The sequence below is a fragment of the Lepidothrix coronata genome, unplaced genomic scaffold (genome assembly GCF_001604755.1).
Source record: "Lepidothrix coronata isolate B3197 unplaced genomic scaffold, Lepidothrix_coronata-1.0 Scaffold14, whole genome shotgun sequence".
Taxonomy (NCBI): domain Eukaryota; kingdom Metazoa; phylum Chordata; class Aves; order Passeriformes; family Pipridae; genus Lepidothrix; species Lepidothrix coronata.
The window spans coordinates 2,767,730-2,786,166 of NW_016690194.1; the positions used below are offsets into that span (position 1 = coordinate 2,767,730).

The 18,437-nt window shown below is 35.9% G+C and overlaps 1 protein-coding gene across 3 annotated transcripts in view; it reads right to left on the reverse strand.

Annotated features, from left to right (window-relative positions):
- Positions 1–18,437, reverse strand: part of GNAQ (G protein subunit alpha q) — a 134,960-nt gene that overhangs the window by 82,352 nt on the left and 34,171 nt on the right. For all 3 annotated transcript variants that reach the window (XM_017806178.1, XM_017806179.1, XM_017806180.1), the window contains exon 2: positions 6,170–6,354. In XM_017806178.1, the coding sequence (XP_017661667.1) occupies positions 6,170–6,354 (185 nt within the window). The remainder of the gene's footprint in view (positions 1–6,169; positions 6,355–18,437) is intronic.

Here is an 18,437-nt window from a genome sequence, read left to right on the forward strand (position 1 = left end):
AAACCAAACCAACAAACAAAAAGGCGGAGTGGGGGCAGGAACGGCAGGGTGGGTTGTGCTTTGATTGGTTTTTTTTAAACAACTGTTTTGTCAAATCAAAGCTGAATTTTATTATAAGATAAAACCTACTTGCATCTCAGATGTTACAATTTTTACCATATAGGAAGCACAAAGTGAACACGATATGGACAAAACCTGGAAAAAAATACGGTCCATTGCAGTAAACCTTATGTTGGACAACTTGTGTGTTACTAGAAATTACAATAACTTCTACTCATCCAACATAATATAACCACAACACAATTGAATCCGAATTCTTCAAAGAAGCTTACTGTGGGATAAAAATATTTCCAGAAAGTTTCAGACGAAAATATGACAAAAATATTTCAATCTGAAATTATTTTAGAAATAAATGCTAGACAACCTTAGCCTATCTTCTCTAGAAATGAATTAAATAATTAGGAAGCTATTAAATACTTTCCTCTAGGAAATACTTACATATGATTATGTTTATATATTTTCTCTATAAAATTATATTGCATAAATACCCATATTTATATAATGGCTGTTAACCATGGAGAAAGTCGGAACCATTTCCACAGTACGCAATCTCATTACCTTAAAATATATGCCACATTCCTATTACATACAATAAAAGTTGCCAAGCATATTTCACATTTTCATGGTCAGAGAACACACACGAACATTTCCTTTCAAACATACAATATGCTGTGCAAGCAAAATAAAAAGACAACTTTCTGAGTAAAATATTCAGAAAGAAATGAATAAAAAAAATGGCAGAAGCCTGCTTTCCTACATTTATGGTCCTTTATCCAGTGTGTGAGTGATCACAAAATCTACAATAATCTGCCAGCGCTATTACCACCCATTTGTTCTTCATATTAGCAGAAACAGTAAAAGAATGGAACTGTAAAGATAAAACATGGCCATCATGCCTTACATGAGTGTTTTTGTAAATGTCTTACCACTTCTCATTAGCAAAGGGCAGTTAATAATTTAAAATGTCATATTTAAAAATACTAAGAGCTTCACCTAAACTGAAATATTAAAAAAGGAAGGAAGAAATCTTTTTGCACTGCAAAAAGAGTAGCTAGAACTTAGTTTTCAGATTTATGTTGAACAGCAAGCTGACAGTTTCCTCATTTCATATCAGTGAAACTACCTGCTATTAAAGTGGAGAAAGGAAGAGTTCATTTACCCATGTGTTTACTTTAAATAAAAATATTCTCAGCTCTTCATGGGAACATTCAATTCTGCTTGTCTAGCTTACTTTTGAGACATAATCATTTTTCCTACACACTTGGAAAAACAGCTAAAACTCATGCTTCTTTTGGGATGAAACAGTTAAGCAGGACATAACACAGGAAACAACCAATTTACTAATCCATTAGACCAATACAGATAAAAGCAAGAGACCTCTGTTCTAAGGAAGGAGCAAGCAAATGAGAAAGAGAACAGGAATGTAAATAACTACTTGTATGGGGTTTTTTTATTTGCTTTAAAAGTTTATTCAAATATAAAGAAGGAGGAGAAAACCAGAAGAAAATAAGACAAAATAGTAGGCCACAGGTAAGTAGATAAAGATGTGCTGAGGTGAAATGTATATAAGGTGCCAGAAGAGCAGGGAATGAGAAGAGCAAATCACTGACAGGAGACTGATAAAAAGATGAAGAAGACAGCTGAGGACAGGCTGCTATCTAGGTAGGATTGTCAAAGTCCTCATGAAGGACTCTTTACGAAGCACTCAGGAGGAAACTGCCCATGGCTTTATTGGAATCCCTAAAGCTCACAGATTAATGTCCCCAAGGAGGAAACAGAGCTATCAGTGAGATGGGTTTTCCCTCATATTATGGCCCCTGGTGGGAAAAAAAAAAAAGCTATCTTCAGTTCCTTTATCCTATGTGAGGTTAAAGGACCATGATACTTAAAATCTCCTATATGTTCTTCCATGTTATCTGACTGCAGCAACAGATGTCTTGTGAAAATAATGCACACAGAGCTCCCTTTCTTAGAAGAATTTAACTCTTCTGCAAGACTTCTATTTATTAGGTAATTTTACTTTGGTTTTGAATGTCTGGAGAAGAACAGCTGAGAGAACTTAAAATACTAACCAAGTACCATTCAGGTTTCTCCATATGCTTGAAGAGCCACTTGATTATCCATATTCCAAACCAATAAGCATTTCATTTCACCATCCCAAGAACATCATTCTTTCTGTTTTTTGCAGAACACCATCCCCCCAAAACTGAAAAACATATCCTCCCAGCATTTGCATATTGCTGCTCTGGATTGAGTTGTTCACACTCTCTGTGTATCAGGTGACATATCCACAGGAGGCCCTTTCCTCCAACCTATGTTTGTTCAACATCAAATTTCACCAAGAGATCTAGAACACTTAACACCCCTAAGCTGTTTACCTGAGACAAAAACGTATGCAATCTGATTCCATACCCTCTCCTGTTGTTCCACTTCTGTCTGTAATTTTATTAGTTTGCTCCAAGAGATCTGTCTGACACAGAAGAAACGACAAAGTAAATGTGGACTTGGAGATAAAGCCAGTAAAATTTTGGACTTTGAAAGCATTTCCCACATCTGTTTATTTTTACTGCAATACATTTTCCAAAGGGTACAGGCATAAATGTAAAACCAATTTCTGCAGAAAACACTCTTAGAAATTTAACAATGTCTAGGTCTACAATAAAACTTGCTTTTATCTTTGCAGTGTCTTTAAAAAACTTTCCCGTAGCCTGTTCTGCTACTGTTATTCACATTAGTTATATTGCATATGAATATTTAAGTTACCTCACATGAAGTTAAGGGAATGGGATTCAAGTAAGGTTTCCTGCCTGTTAATCACCATAGAGTGACATCTTCCTGATACTGTCTGTTGGAACAGAGAGGCAACTTGTCTTTTGGAAGTTACATGAAAAGGGGTAGTACATGACAACAGTGGTAGCTGGTGTTTAGTATAGTGGTAGATGCATTTGTCTAAAAAAATAAACTGCAAAAAGCATAAACCTGTGTTTTATTTTTTAAAAAATGTGCATGTGAATATGTAATGAGTCAGTTTGGTATATGCACAAAATTTTGCAAAGACAGGCAATTTTCAGAATTGCTAGTAAACATTTCTATAAAAACTAGTGTTTTCCTGTTTCACAAAATATTTGTTGCTCTAAAATTCAAAAGCCATATAGAAACTTCACAACTTCTAGTTAAAAAATAAGTAATGGAAGCACAGTAAAATTTACTCAAAACAAAACTAAAAAGCCAGTCTATAAGCAAGCATTTCCTATGAAAGACAAATTCCTAAGAGAACAGATCACCCTCACCCATTATCTTAAACCTCAGAAGAGATAACATTCTGAAGTTTAAACACAAAAAAAGAAATGTCTCTCATTATAATCCTCTACCATCAGTTCTGAGATATTAGAACTTCTAAACATTGATAGTTAAATTTCTCAATTGACTTTCACTACTCTGATAATAAGTCTTTCAAAACAGTCTAGATTATTATAATATAGGACAATACACTTCAGTCTCTGCCTCTTTAGTTACATTGGTGACCATGAAGCCAAACACAATTCCACAAGAAATAACTTGCTAAACTTACAATTTGTCTCTTGCTATGTTGATTATATTAAAATAATCCAGCCTAAATCCTGTGATGTTGTACAACACACATAAAACACGGCTGCCTAGAGTTAACTAACTTCTTGATACAAGGGCACTTCAAATTCCAGAAGCATCCAGAGATTCAAAACACTTCAATTTTATTAATTCATGGTTAGAGGTATAAAAATTGGTACAGTAAGAGAAAAGCATTTGTACTATAGCCCCGAAGTCTATTGAAGAACATAAGGAATTTGATTAATAAAGGGTCATTTTTCTTTAGGCCCAACCACATCAATACCAGCTTGACCTGCAAATTTCTAAACTACTGTGCACAACAGCTACTGTGCTAAAAATATGCTATTACTCAAACTTTGAGATATTCTCTCCAGAGACAGAACTTCCTAATAGGAGATTCAAATTAATAGGAAGTGCCCTTCCTGTGTTTTCTGGACTCTAGGACTAATGGGTTTGTTTTCAACAGCTTTTAAAAAAAGAACAAGCAGATTTACCAGTTGATTGGTGTTCATGCTTTGAAGCTAAGTGACCTTGTATACAAAACCAAAGTGTAGTTGACCACAATTGTCTCTATTCAGGCACAAGGCTGTAGCAAGTTTGGTTTTTCCTGTGTTTCAGAAGGAATTTGTACAGGGTTTGCTTTGAGAGATGGGAAGGAGTTGAACACAAAAATAAGACTCCTACTTTCAGGAAAGCAATTTTTATGTAGAGAAAGTGAACAGTTCTGGCCATGTATATACAGCTATGCCAAACATACCTGACTCACTCAGCTATATAAAAACACTATATAAACTCAGCACTTCTTAAAAATAAACACACAACATATACTCTGTAATATAATACAAGGGAAAAAAATTCATAATCTACAATTAGGACTTCCAGATATTAAGGCAAAGTGACAATCAATACCAGTTTTGAAGAAAAAATGTCCTTTAGGATCAACTAACTTTTCAGGTCAGCATGCTTTTTGCATTGCATACAGCAGAAACATGAAGCCAACAGGCTAAAATACACATGGAAATGCACTTTTCTTTTTAATACTAATTACATATTTGATTTTGATTTGTGAAGGATGAGGGGAAAACAGACAGCTCCAGTTAAATACAGTTAGATGATGAAGTTCAACAGCCAAGAGTCTTATCACTTAGAAAAGTTTTTCAATCTGTTTCATACGCACAAAAAAACCCACCCACCATTAACAAAGGTTAACAATATGGATTTTGACAGATGGGATCCTCCTGACTTCTCACTGCATAAACCCAGGCTCCGGCAAGACTCTGGTTACCGCAACATTTCATCACCAACAAAGTGATGACCATCTGCAATGACTTCAGCAAATGCAAATGAAAAAACAATGTGTCTTTAACCTGGTAATAACCTTTATCTTTCCTACTTCTAAATTAGTTGTCTTAAAACACATATAGCAGTTCAATTTTAATAATTAAACTTCATATGTACAAACACAAAAAGACTTTAATCTTAACCTAAGTTTATTTCATTCTCTCTCAGTTAACGGAAACTTATCTCCTTATTGTAAATGTCACTGCTTCTTGCTGGTTTGTCATATTTAAAAAAAAGTATTAGAATAAAAGAACCTTTGAGAAAGTACTACTTTCATCCTGGATTACAAAATAACCATTAAATACTCTTTCACAAGATTGAAAGGTATGTGAGTCCTCCACTTGTGGGAGATCTTAAATTCTTCATTTGACAAAGTTGCTGATAATGGAGTAAAAATGAGAACAAGTTCCCAGGAACTGCTATCAAATAGTCCCTGGTTGAGCAGGGAGGTTGGAGATGACCCACTGTGATCCATTCCAATCTAACCAATGCTGTGATTCTGTGATATTGGGAGATACAGTCATGTAACCTAGTCAAGTATATATCAAGCATTTCACTCTCTATCAGGGAATGCTTAAACTATTTTAGTTATCTTACTATTAAAACATAAATATGAAAAAAAAATGGGAAAAGGCCAGTCAGAGATGAATCTCCCAAACATTTCAAATGTACTTTGTCCTTTCACATTACAGTAACAGGATCAGTCTCAGAAGAATCTGACTGGTTTAAGGTCTCATGTAGAAAATTTAATTTCACGATCTGTTCACACACAGATATTCCCATATATTTTTCTGATAATTTGACTTTTTTCCACTTTTAAGACTAATGGAAACCCTTAAGCAGTAAAGTTCTGCTACAGATCACAAGAATAGTTAAACTGTGCTCTAACCAGAGCGTGACCTGGGAGGAAAAGACAAGAGTAACTAAAGTTTAACTGCAGCCTGTCATTAAACCTCTGTTCTGTGACAAGCCTCCTCAGGCATCTTAAGAGAGATCTCTCGTTGCAGCACATTTATTGTTGTAAGAAGGGCAGAGAACTAAATGCAGGACAGGAAGATGTCCTTTTCTTCTGAGTTTTGAGTATCACTTCTGTGATGTGTCATTTTTTTTGAGACCTTCAGTATATTTCCTAAAATAAAAAGAGGAAAACTTCAGCTACAGAAATAAACAAAAATCTCACCTTGTTATTTTCACACTTGTATGGGATTTTGAGGGTATCCATGGCCTTGATCATGGCCTGCATTGCTGTAAATATATTCTGGTACACCAGTTTTGTAAAGCCCTTTTTGTCTTCATCAGAGTAACCTGATCCATGAATGATTCTCATCTGCTTGATAAATGTGCTTTTGCCACTCTCTCCTGTGCCTGAAAGACAAATAAGAAGGATATGCTTTACCCACTGGACACATACATGACTTTTTTGCACAATGCTGACAGCTTAGTGCAGGGCTGAACAGTGTCAAGGGGTACTTGCAAGGTAACTACAAGGACCAGTTTAATGTCAAACAGCAGCATCAGTAGCAACTGAAGAACAACTGAATTAAAATTTGCATCTTGATTTAACAGCTAAACTCACGAATAAAACAAAATTCCAAAATATACATATTATATATGACTGCATATTTAAAAATTTTCCATTCTTAAAGACGTAATTGTTCAAAACCTCTAAACTCATGTAACTACTATCAGACATTCTATCACAAAAATTCAAGGACTAATGGAAAAAAAATCTTCCTAGGCCAACTTTCAGGACACTACCATAATCTATTGGTATTACAACCAACAGATACATCTGTATTTTGGTTTTGTTTTGTTTTTTTTTTTATTGATTCGTTTGGGGTTTTTTGTTTTCTTTGGTTTGTTGGGTTTTTACTTGTTTTGTTTGGGGGGATGTAGTTGGGTTGGGGTTTTTTGTTAGGTTTTTTTTTTAAGCAAGTATTGTAACAATCAAAGCCCTGTAAACTTCAATCTCAGAACCGTGTGGAATCACTGTCAAATTAAAATTTGGCTCATATTCATTAACAGGCAGTCATTCCTTTCATTAATTTTTTTTCATGTCTTTGTACTTTGTACTAAAAGTAGTTTATTAATGAAATATGACTATTTGTCAACTTAGAAGTTAAGATCTGCTTATTGTAACCTTCACAAAGGTTACAAAACACATTTTTCCTTTGCTCCAATTCAGCAAGCTCATCTGTGACTACAAGAGCTTATCTATATTATTCATGTGTTTGCTTAAGAGGAGGAGTTGAATTGCACAGCCACATAAACTCTGCGTTCACCCAAGCTACTCAGCCTGCAGAAAACAAAACACATTGCTCAGTGCTGTGTTTTTCACAGACTTTCAGCCAGGCCTTTATTTTAATAATTTCTGTAAAGCTTTCATGCGTCATACCATAATAGTCATATCAGGACAAAGGCAGCCTTATATGCCCCTTAGATTATGTTTCAGGTGCCTTCTCAGAAAAGTGTGTTTCACAGCAGTGCAACTGCAAGGTTAAAGGAAGAACCCTTAACTATTTCTGAGATAGCATACACTGCAAAAATCTGAGCCTTTACCATGAGCATAATTTTGAAACCTTCACTCCCAATTCCTGCACACATAAAACAAACTACTAAAGTAAGTTTTCCTTACACGCACATTCCAAGAAAATCAAGCATGATGTTACACATTACAAAATCATAGAATAGTTTGGGTTAGAATGGACCTTAAAGATCATTTAGTTCCAACTGCCCTGCCATTGGTAGTGACACCTCCCACTAGACCAGGTTGCTCAGAGTTCCATCCAACATGACCTTGAACACTTCCAAGGATGAGGGCAGCCACAACTTCTCTGGGCAACCTGTGCCGGTGTCTCACCATCTTCATATGTAAAGAATTTCTCCCTAATCTCCCTAATTTCTCCCTAATCTCATCTAAACCTGTGCTCTTTCAGTTTAAAGCCATTCTTCTTTGTCCTATCCTTACATGCCCTTGTCAAAAGTCGTTCTGCAGCTTTCTGGTAGACCCCCTTGAGGTACTGAAAGGCTGCTAGAAGATCTCTCTGGAGCCTTCTCATCTCCACACTGAATAACCCAATACTGTCTGATTTTACTTTCTCTAGGGAGAAAGTGGTTGCTATTAATTTAATGAAGAAGAACATGCTCTGAGGCTGAAAAGTGAGACCAAGCCTGCTTCCATTCTCAGCCTTCACAGGGTACAGTGCAGTACTAGGTGCCCAGGCCACCTCTTCAGAGAACTGCCCAGCCACCAGGCACAACTCACCCCACACAACCCAAGCAACTCATGTTAACCAGGCACAAGTCTCTTCAGAATGGGTGGTGTAGTATGGGCCATCCTGGGTCAGTGATAATTGTCTGTCTTCCAGTTCATCAGAATCAGAGGTGAAATCTTTACACTTCTGCAACTGATAGACCGCAGTGGGGAGAAAACTTTACTTTCCTTAAGATTGCACAAAATTACAAACCTAGACAATACAGAACTATTACATTGTAAAAAAATACTTACGACCACTCTTAAGACCACCACAGTTATTCTCTTTTTCTGAAATCTATGAAACACTCATGTCCTTATATGAGAAGTGAAATAAAGTGCTTTACCTTATATTTTTTATCAATTGTGTAATACTGTCCAGCTTTTCTGCAAAATATGTCATTTAGTAAAAAAAAAAATCTATTCAACATGAGCCTATAAAGCACAGAATCCTTTTGGATCAGATGCCTTTTGGACATGATTAACTCTTCTACCAGAAGTTTTGCTTTAACTAATACATAAGAAAATAATTTCCACCAAACACCTCTGAATCAGTAGAATACCAAGTGACTTCCAGTTTTAGTTCTGACACTTTTTCACATGGGAATTTGTGTTCCTTCAAAATCTTCAAATGAAAATTTATCGTAGAGATAGAAAGAACATGCTTTTATTATCCCCTGAAGCTTACAATTTTTTTAATTCTTTATTAGAGAAAACAGTATTTCAGATTAGTTACACCTTGAAAGTGAGTCTACAACTATCATAAAATGTAGGAAAACAAAATTAAAATCCAAAGAAGAATCTAAAATTTAAGTCTGCATCTCATTCATCTCTGGTTCTGTAATTGGATATCACTGCACTCAGACTGTGTCAGACAAAAAATAGTAACAAATTATACTTGGAGATCTAAGATGTAGATACACACAAATTATATATATATACACACATATATTTTATATACATATGTGTAGCCATACATATGTATATAAAACTATATAATGTATATACATATAAAATACATTTAACTATCCATACATATATGAAAATTGCATCTATCTTTCTTTTTGAAGGCCACCTCAAAACCTCCTCAAGTCTGTCCCTCACCAGGTCAATGCTTAAAACTACTTGTGTCTGCCCACGGACTAATTTTCTAGCTAAACTAGTGGCAACAATGAGAACATTTCTAGTCCCCCTCAGCTGCACAGAGTGTCATATGCACAGGGACAGAGTGTGAAAAGTAACCTGATGAAAAACGAAATTATGGAAAATTTCCAACAGTGAATGTATGAAAAACAGAGAAGAGAATATGATTACCAGATAATAATAAAATTTGTAAGACTGCCCAAGAATTACTAAGAAGTGAAAATATTAATTTTCAGCACAATATACTCATAAAAACCTCACACTGATATTTCTTTTTAAATTGTTGTGATCAAGGGCAGAAAGTAAACATTTTATACTGTTGCTCACAAGAAAAGCAAAGATATTTCAACTATGACTTTTTTTTTAAGAATGGCATAAAATATTTTCATTAAAAAATGTCCCATTTATGTGGACATTGCTTAATAGTGAGAGAACATCATTTACTAGCATGTCATTAGAGATTTGCTCACATAATTCTCCCCAAACAAAAAAAAACCGAAAAGAAAAGAAGCAATGCTATTTACTAGAGAAATGGGAGAAAATATGGCATCATCAACCACCAGGGTGAGCTAAGCAAAGCTGCAATCATTACAACATCATTCCTTGTGTAGAGTGTGGTTTTAAACTGTCACTGTTACAGCGCTGAACCAAATCTAGATTTGATCGGTTTTATATATTTTTCAGCTTTAAAACCCCATGACTGGCATGATAAGAAGATCAAGACATTGACTGACACACCACCAACTTTTGCCTTCTACACAGCCTCAGCCATTCATTACAGAGCAAGTTAAGAAATACATCTTGGCAATACATGCCTAAAATTTTACCTATTCACCATAATAAAACCAACACTAGATAACACCCTGAACGAGACTTCTGAGTGGGCCTGTTTCAGCTCGTGAAAAGGTGAAAAGAAGAAAACTTACAAGTGAATAAGAAAAAAATATACATGTCCTAAATGGATGTGAGTGGCTTACAGTCTCTGCTAACCACTGCTTCTACCACCATCGTCCCAGGAATACCTCTACCTGCTACAAGAAGAGAGTAAAGTGAAATGGCAATGCAGCAGATCACCAGAATGGACCAATGGGGGATAAAACTACACTAAGATCAATTTTCTGCTGGCTTCTGTTGCACATTTAAATCAGTCAAGCCTTGGATCAATTCCAAGACGAATAGTATCTTCTCGTGTGACAGAAACAGACGAGTAGTATCTTCTCGTGTGACAGAAGACTGCTGAAGGCCACACACTGTACCTGAATCTCAATCATAATCACAAAACCACCACCATGCTCCCTCCTTATCTTTTAAAAACCGTGTTTTTTCAAAAAAACCCCACGATCCTAATATAACTCCTTGTCTGATACTTTGGAGAGAACTCATGTGTGACTGAGAAAAAAGATTCAAGCACACAGCATGGTTGGTCATCTGACTTTCAAAACTTCCTTCCAGATAAAAATCAACCTAACTAATGAATGAAAAAAAATTAACCATCTCCTAAAAACAGCAAAGAGATGTCTCAATTACTGATAAATTCCCAATAAATTGTGACGTAGGGGATTATCAAAACTTGTAAGAGACTAACATCCTACAACCAGAAAATTTTTGACAACGTATTTTTCTTCTTCAAATTGTAATAGCAACAAGTATTACTGCATCATCAAGAATTTTACAACCAGAGATCTAAAGTCTCCCCGGCAATATTATACCCAAAAGCAGAACCAAGAAGGAAGTTGGGTTGCTTAAATACAGAGTGGTTCCTTACACATGTGTTTGCCCACATAGATACACATATCATGTACAGTTTATTGTATTGTTGCTATTCCTCCTGGTGTACATCCCACAAAAATGAAACTATAAAATGTTGAAATACAACATTTTTTGCCCTGTGAAACTTACAGAAAAACTTAAAACATGGTTAATTTTAAATAAGTGAATAAATGGTTAATTTTAAATAAGCTACTGGTAGAGTGGTTTCAAAACTTGTGGTGACTGACAAAGAAGAGATAGAGACAAATTATGACAAGTCTGGAAACCTAGAATGACAAACTTTACTTTCATATGAATGTCCAAAGCATCCCTGTACTTGTTTTTGTATTTCTCTGCATTGTAACTTTAAAAAATCTCAAGTAAGTACCTTCAGTGATCAAATACAAGGCTATTTCTTAACTAAAACAACAAACACACCATTCTCTAAGCAAAATTCACTCTGGCATCTATTAAAAAAAGAAATGCTGCTAAACTAAACCTGACTCTGTGTTTATTCCCACGGCTGACCTACGAAAAGGCAAGGAAAAAACCCCACTATTCTACTGTTTGAAATTTTATATTTAAATTAGATAGAAAAGGACATTCTTAACATGTAAGGGAAGAAAAAGCCATTGAAATCCACTAATCCCTGTTAGTCACTAAACACATTTACTACACACTGTTAAATCGACAATGTATACATTTGCAGAAAACTGGCTTTCAGCTTGGGATTTGGAGGCAGAAAAAAGCCCAGAAGTACCTGGAAAGTGAAGATTCATGGGTCAGAGTGGAGTCAACATCCTGCACAGACTGAGCAAAACATGACACTCTTATGACCATCTTTCTAGTTGTAGTACTACCATAACCACACTTTTTCATAAAACATTTTACTCAGATAAAGCAGTCAGTTTTACACTGCCTCACAGACTTACAGAAAAGCACAAAAAATCAACCTCGTCAGATATTAAGTAGCAGAGTAACTCCTATGAGGAGTAAATGCTAAAACAGTAATACAGAGGTAACACATGAGAAGAAAAATACTTGATTTCAACTATAAAGTTGTATTTCAGATGGGAGTTTTATGTCCTCTCTGTTACTAATAGTTCAGTGACAGAGAAAACAAAAAAAAATATATAAGTTTGTTGCTGTTCCAGCAGTGGCATACAGTAGGAGTGCATTTCCACTGAAACCAAGCAGGGCCTCTATGAAAACATAAAACTGCAGAATTCAGGCATTGGACTGGGCTTGGCTTTGCAGGTGACAAATGAGTTGAAACATTATCATGGAATGCATGAGATCATCCTGGGAGCCAAAGCAAAGAAGCCAGTCTGTCCTGCCACTTAGAACGCCAGCTTCCAGGCTGACTGTTGAAGACCACTCTTGGGAGGGACACTGCGCTGGTAACACTGTGCAGCAAGACTCTCTGAGGTGGAGGTGAAGCACCCCAGCTACCTTGGAGTGAACTATTGTCTCTTTTCCATCAAAAGAAGGTGGCAAGGCCAGTGAAACAAGAGGCTCTCACAGCTAAGACCTCTGTCTGTCTAATGTGGTTGACCACCCATCCAGAGTGTTTTCTAATCCTGACACTTTAGGATTAGATCGTTACTTCTAAAGCCTTGACCATCACCTCTGTCAACAGTTGCCACAACTGAGTTGTCCATCAGCTTCAAGCTGGTACAGCTATTACCCAGTGCACCTCTCTAACTAAAGACTCTAGAGCTCATCGCAACTTTTTTTCCATTGCTCAAAAAGTATTATCTCCACGACATACTGTATCACTGTATCATACTCTTGAAAGATACTTTAATACCAACCTATACCTCCAACTATTTTATACTACTATAAATTAATAACTGGAGCTGACAATTTTCATCTTGGTCATAAAAACATCTATGTATTAACATGACAACTCATCCAGAGACATGAATATAATTTCTGTAAGGAAATATTATAAGCCCTGATAATAAATATGACTACTGTCATATCTTCCTGGTGTAATCATCTAGCTCCTTAATTAATATTAATAGATTAAACCTCACAAAAGTTGCTTGATGTTAGGACACATTTCAACACCACTTCATTTACAGTTATGGAAAAGCCTATATAACAGGAAAGCATCTTGAGTTTTAAGCAAGGCAACAAAACAAGCCAGAAAGGGAGCTAAGGTGTCCTGAAGTCTGTTCCTACACCAATAGCACAGTGATTTGTATCCATATTAAAAACTGAATGCAAATAACTACAAAAAGCCAAGTTCCCAATGAGAACCCCAGTGATGGCCTTTGAGATTTAATAAAGCACAAGTTTACATTAAGAATCATTTACAAAAAAAACCCTTGGAGAAGTGTACATACTATTCTGTTTGCTCCAATGATAGAATATCTTTAATTCAAATCACTAATCATCTTCTTAATTGTTTTGTTCACAATCCACATCTTCATATTCCACTTGCTTTCAAAAAAGGAATCAAATCATCATTTTGTCATTCACTAAATTATTCCCTCAGAATCATTTTAGTAATTTTTAACGATTTATTTAAGATGACTATCAATATTCTTCACAGTATCATTTAATGAATTAGTAACGTAACAACAAAAAAGAGCCATTCAAGATAAGAAAAGATTTCTTCCAAGAAAGCATGGGTAGAATTTTATGAAGTAACTTACAAAGTAGATAATTACCTCAAATAAGTAACATGACACAACTACATTCATTTAGAGCAAGTAATTTCAAGAATAATCTTGAATGTCTTAAATATTTATGAAAAACCAAGCAACGTTTATCCATTACAAAATATTACTAAAGCGGCACCTTTTCCCTACACTATAAAAATTGTATTAACTACGTTTCTTTAAAAAAGGAAAGAACACCTGCCACTATGTAGCCAGCTAGTCTGAACGCTTTCTGCAGGAGAGAAATCCTCTTACAAAATTAATCTGGTTGTGTTTGAGCAGATAATAAACTTTGCTTGTCACTAAAGTGCAGCCACAAAACTCGCAGAAATAAAAGTAATACTCGTCCTCATTGTATGAATGACACAATTAAAACATTCCAAGTGACTACTACAATAAAGCCTGAGACACTGAATTACTGATGATTTTGAAGATAGAATTAGAACATAAAATTCAGCTATGTTCCGTAGCTTCTTAAATTAATATTAATTCAAGCTTTTTAATGAAATAGAACCTCCCAAACTCCTTTACAAGAAATACAGTTAATCAATATACAGCTTTGTGCCAGATAATTAAAACCACGCTGTACTGAAAGTCAGCACCTCTTTTCTCTATCTTCAATTCAGAAAAAAAAACAAACCTAAACAAAAAAAACAAAACCAAAAAACTCCACAAACCAAAACAACCAAACAAATCAACAACAGCAAAAAATATCACCACTCCCAAAGTCCCCACACAACAAAACAAAACCGCCTCCTTATCTTCTACAAACAGATAATTTTCACCATTTTCACCAGAGCTATCTTATTGTTTAGGTGTAATTCAGAGGCAAGAAAGTCAGAGAAGAGATAAACTCGTTGCCTTCACAGAGGACAAGTAATTCCTTGAGATTTCACAGGTTTGTAAATGTGTCCAGAGGAGGACAAGATCCCACCCTGTGTGACCTTCTCCTCCCTTCTCTTGAAAAGATCCCTCTGAAAAACCAGGGACCCCCTGAAGAGAAACAACCCCTCACAGTCTGTGCCGAATTTTCAATTTTATATGGTTTGGAGCAACTTCAATAAATTCTGCCTAAAGTGCTCATCTGTGCAGCAAAAATGCCACAAATCAAGTTTCATCCTCAAAAACATTTTCCCGATGCTACTCACAACCCAACAGCAAACTGTTTAAAATCAGTCTGTTGTCTGCTGTTCTTCCATGAAAAACATATAAACAAAACCAGAAGCAAACACCAGCATTACTGGAAATCTGTCTTTAGAAACTTCTGTGTAATTAATTTCAAATGGGGTTTTTATACCCACATATGAGGGCAGACTATAGCATTGGAAAGCAGATTCCAAGTAGATTTCAATACAGAAGTGTGTCAGAATTAATCACTGTTCCCAGAGGCATGTTGTTCACCCAACTGACAAGCCCGATACAAAAATCTAGGTAAATAAAACAATATCCTCCGTACCTGTGGGAGTTGATGACCATGAAAAAGAACAGTATCAGAGATGGAAGAAAGCATTACAAGAATCCATGGAAGAGGAAGATGAAGTTTGAACATAATGGACTTTCAACAAATACAATGGACTATTGCATGAATGTGCAGGTTTTGGTGCTTGTTGTATTTTCCTACTTTGCACTCCTACATTTTTATGAAAAATCCCCTGAAGTTGTTTACTCCTTTTACCCCCATGTTCTGATTGGTTAGCTGCCAGAGTGTAGATGTTCCATACAAGGTTATGCCTCTCCCCTTAATCCCTTATAGAGATGTAACCCCTCCTTGTTCTCCCTATTAAGGCGAGTTCCTTCCTTCTCTTTCCCTATATGTCATGTTCACACCCCCAGTTCCAGAATGTTCCTTTACTCCCCTATATAAAGGGGAAGCCATGTTAATAAAGAGCTTACTTCCTTGCTCATCAACCTACAGACCTAAAACGAACCCTGAGTAAGCATTCCTTATTTGCCCCCGGGCCTACCAAACTTTTATGTTTTATTATTTTACCTTTTATTTCATTATGTTCTTTGAGATCAATACAATATACAACTGCCTATAAATCAACAAGTATGTTTTCTGTAAGCTATTTATTAAAAGAAAATAGTAGTAAACATGCTGACCCCCACATGATTTTCTGTGAAAACTAACCTAATTACTAATTGGATAAAGACTGTGTTTGAGGTTTAAATCTTTCTTCCTTTCTTTATATTCCACCTATGGTCATTCACCAAAGTTGGACTGAAAACGAAGGGGGCTGCAACAGACCATATAACCCTGCATGTCCTGCAAGTCTCCAGGACCTGAATTTCAGTATGAGACCTTAGTTTCCCTGCACTGTCAGATAAGGCTTGAGCTAGCTGTAAACTTTTATTAAGGAAGATATATAAAACGTAGGAGTACTTACTTAATGGTAGGTCTTTTGAATTTCTTTCACTTAGAGGGATTATGAACAGACAGACATAATTCCTGTTCCTAGCAACTCTGAGAGACACCATTTCAGGGACAGCGTAAACTACTTTGATTAATGAAAAGCAAGGACAAATACTGTTAGTATTCAAAATTGTAATAGTTTACTTTTATCGTGGGAGGGAATAAGACATCTTTACTACTCTAATACCTATGTCTTCAAAAAAAGTGATTTTCATGTCTAAAATGCAGCAACAGAGTTCGTTGTGTCATCTGTGTGTCCCCCACACCATGGGCTAAGATTCTCCCACCCAAATGAAATTACCATCACTGGAACTGCAAAAGGAGAATCTTTATCTCTTGATATGCTCTATTATCAAACAAAATTATCATGCACAAGAACATATCAACAAAACAATAGCTGTATTTACCACGCATACATAAGGTATAGGTAGAAATTTTGTGACCTATTTTCTAATTTGTGCTTTAAAGAAGGACTGTAGTACTCACAGTATACCAGATGTGCACTTGTATCCATCTGAAATGCTGATAAAAATCAGTGTGTTACGTAATTTGTTCATTTTTAACAATATGTTAGCAACAACCAAGTACAAAAGTATGAAGACACACTTTCCAAATGTTTGGGGTTTTTTTAGTAGTATATACCCTATTCTATGTTTGTGAGCTCTATTTTGAGAGCCTAATATGAATTTTTGACCTATCACTCACACAAAAAGGCTCTGTCCAGAAGTGGAAAGTATACAGTAGAGTATTTTCTTTTTTAGAATGTGAAAATACTTCAAAGATAAGTGCTTTGCTATACCAAAATTAGTACATGTCTTTACTGAAAACAAGTCATATGAATAATAGTGGATTTGTTATGATCAAATATTTATGTCAAGTAGCATCTCTGATATTACTAAATATTATTATCTTACAGTAAAGACTAGGAACAACCAAATGCTTTGCAGTGTTTTGCAACATCTTCTCCTCAAAAATGGCTGGGCACTGCTTTCAGGTATGACATTCACTCAAATTCTGAGCTTTAGTTTAGATATTATGGAGCAGCCCTTTCAGGAGAAAAATCCAAATGAATGAACAAAAAACCCTTTGGTTTTCAACCTTCCTACATATCCTTCATTCACGACAAAGAAAGAAAATTTTCATATGGATTAGATGATTTAGAAGTAAGAAGAAAAACAAATCATGCTGATTCTTCTTACCAACAAAGAGAATAATATTTTCCCCACAAAGCTATTTGAGGTCCTTCTGTGTTAGTTTATGTACTCCTAAGGAAGATGCTCAAGCTGTTCCCTTGGTCTCTTCTGCTTGTGCTTTTTTGCTGTTCATGTTTCAGAGCTCTCTATGACCTCTGTACCAATAAACTAACTTGACAGCTGTTTCTGAACACATAATTAGACAAGAGCCAACTTACCACTATCATTATCAAACTTGCACTAGAAACACAAAGCAACTATATATCCAATGTTGGTATGCAGATATATACTACAGCTTCCCTGGTCCATTCACAACCAGCAGTAGACCTGAGACAGAAATTTTCTTTCAAGTCTCAAATATACCCTGAGCACTAAAATGATAAAGTAATTTTCGCTTCAGTCCACCTACATGCAAAAAGCACGAAGTGCAGGGTCTTGCAAGCAGAGCCCTGCGCTGACTGCAGCAAGGAATCTGCCAGAGTAATTAATAATTTTTTTAATAATACACCTTACAACCTGTATTACATATTGTATTCCTTCCCTGGTTTCCCAAGGCAACACATCTTGAGAGCATCATAAAGGCAATACTGTCTTAAAGATGTGTAAGAAGTCTTACAGTAAATATTTTTCTCCTATATTTAAGCCCTTTCCCTCATGCCACTGTGAAGTGGATATGTTCATACTTCTCCTTTTCCAGGGACACTGAAGAGATGGTGGCAATTGAAACCCACACCCAACTGGTTTCAGGCCTGCTCATACCCATTCCTTGAATGAGCATCTATTTCACTTCCATGCTGCACCAACCAATTACAGCTGATCACAGCATTAAACTGGAAGGAGAGTGGGGTGGGGAAAGCTTTGTTCCTTTTATAAGGAACAAAGAAGAAACTTCCTAACAGAAAACAGAAGAGTGCAAGGAGCTTCAGCAGATGTAACTGCTGCTGGGAGAAAAACAAAGGAGGTGAGCTGCGGGACACAAGGACAAGTCCAATGTAGACACCACTTTCAAATTAGCAGCCATGAGTGGC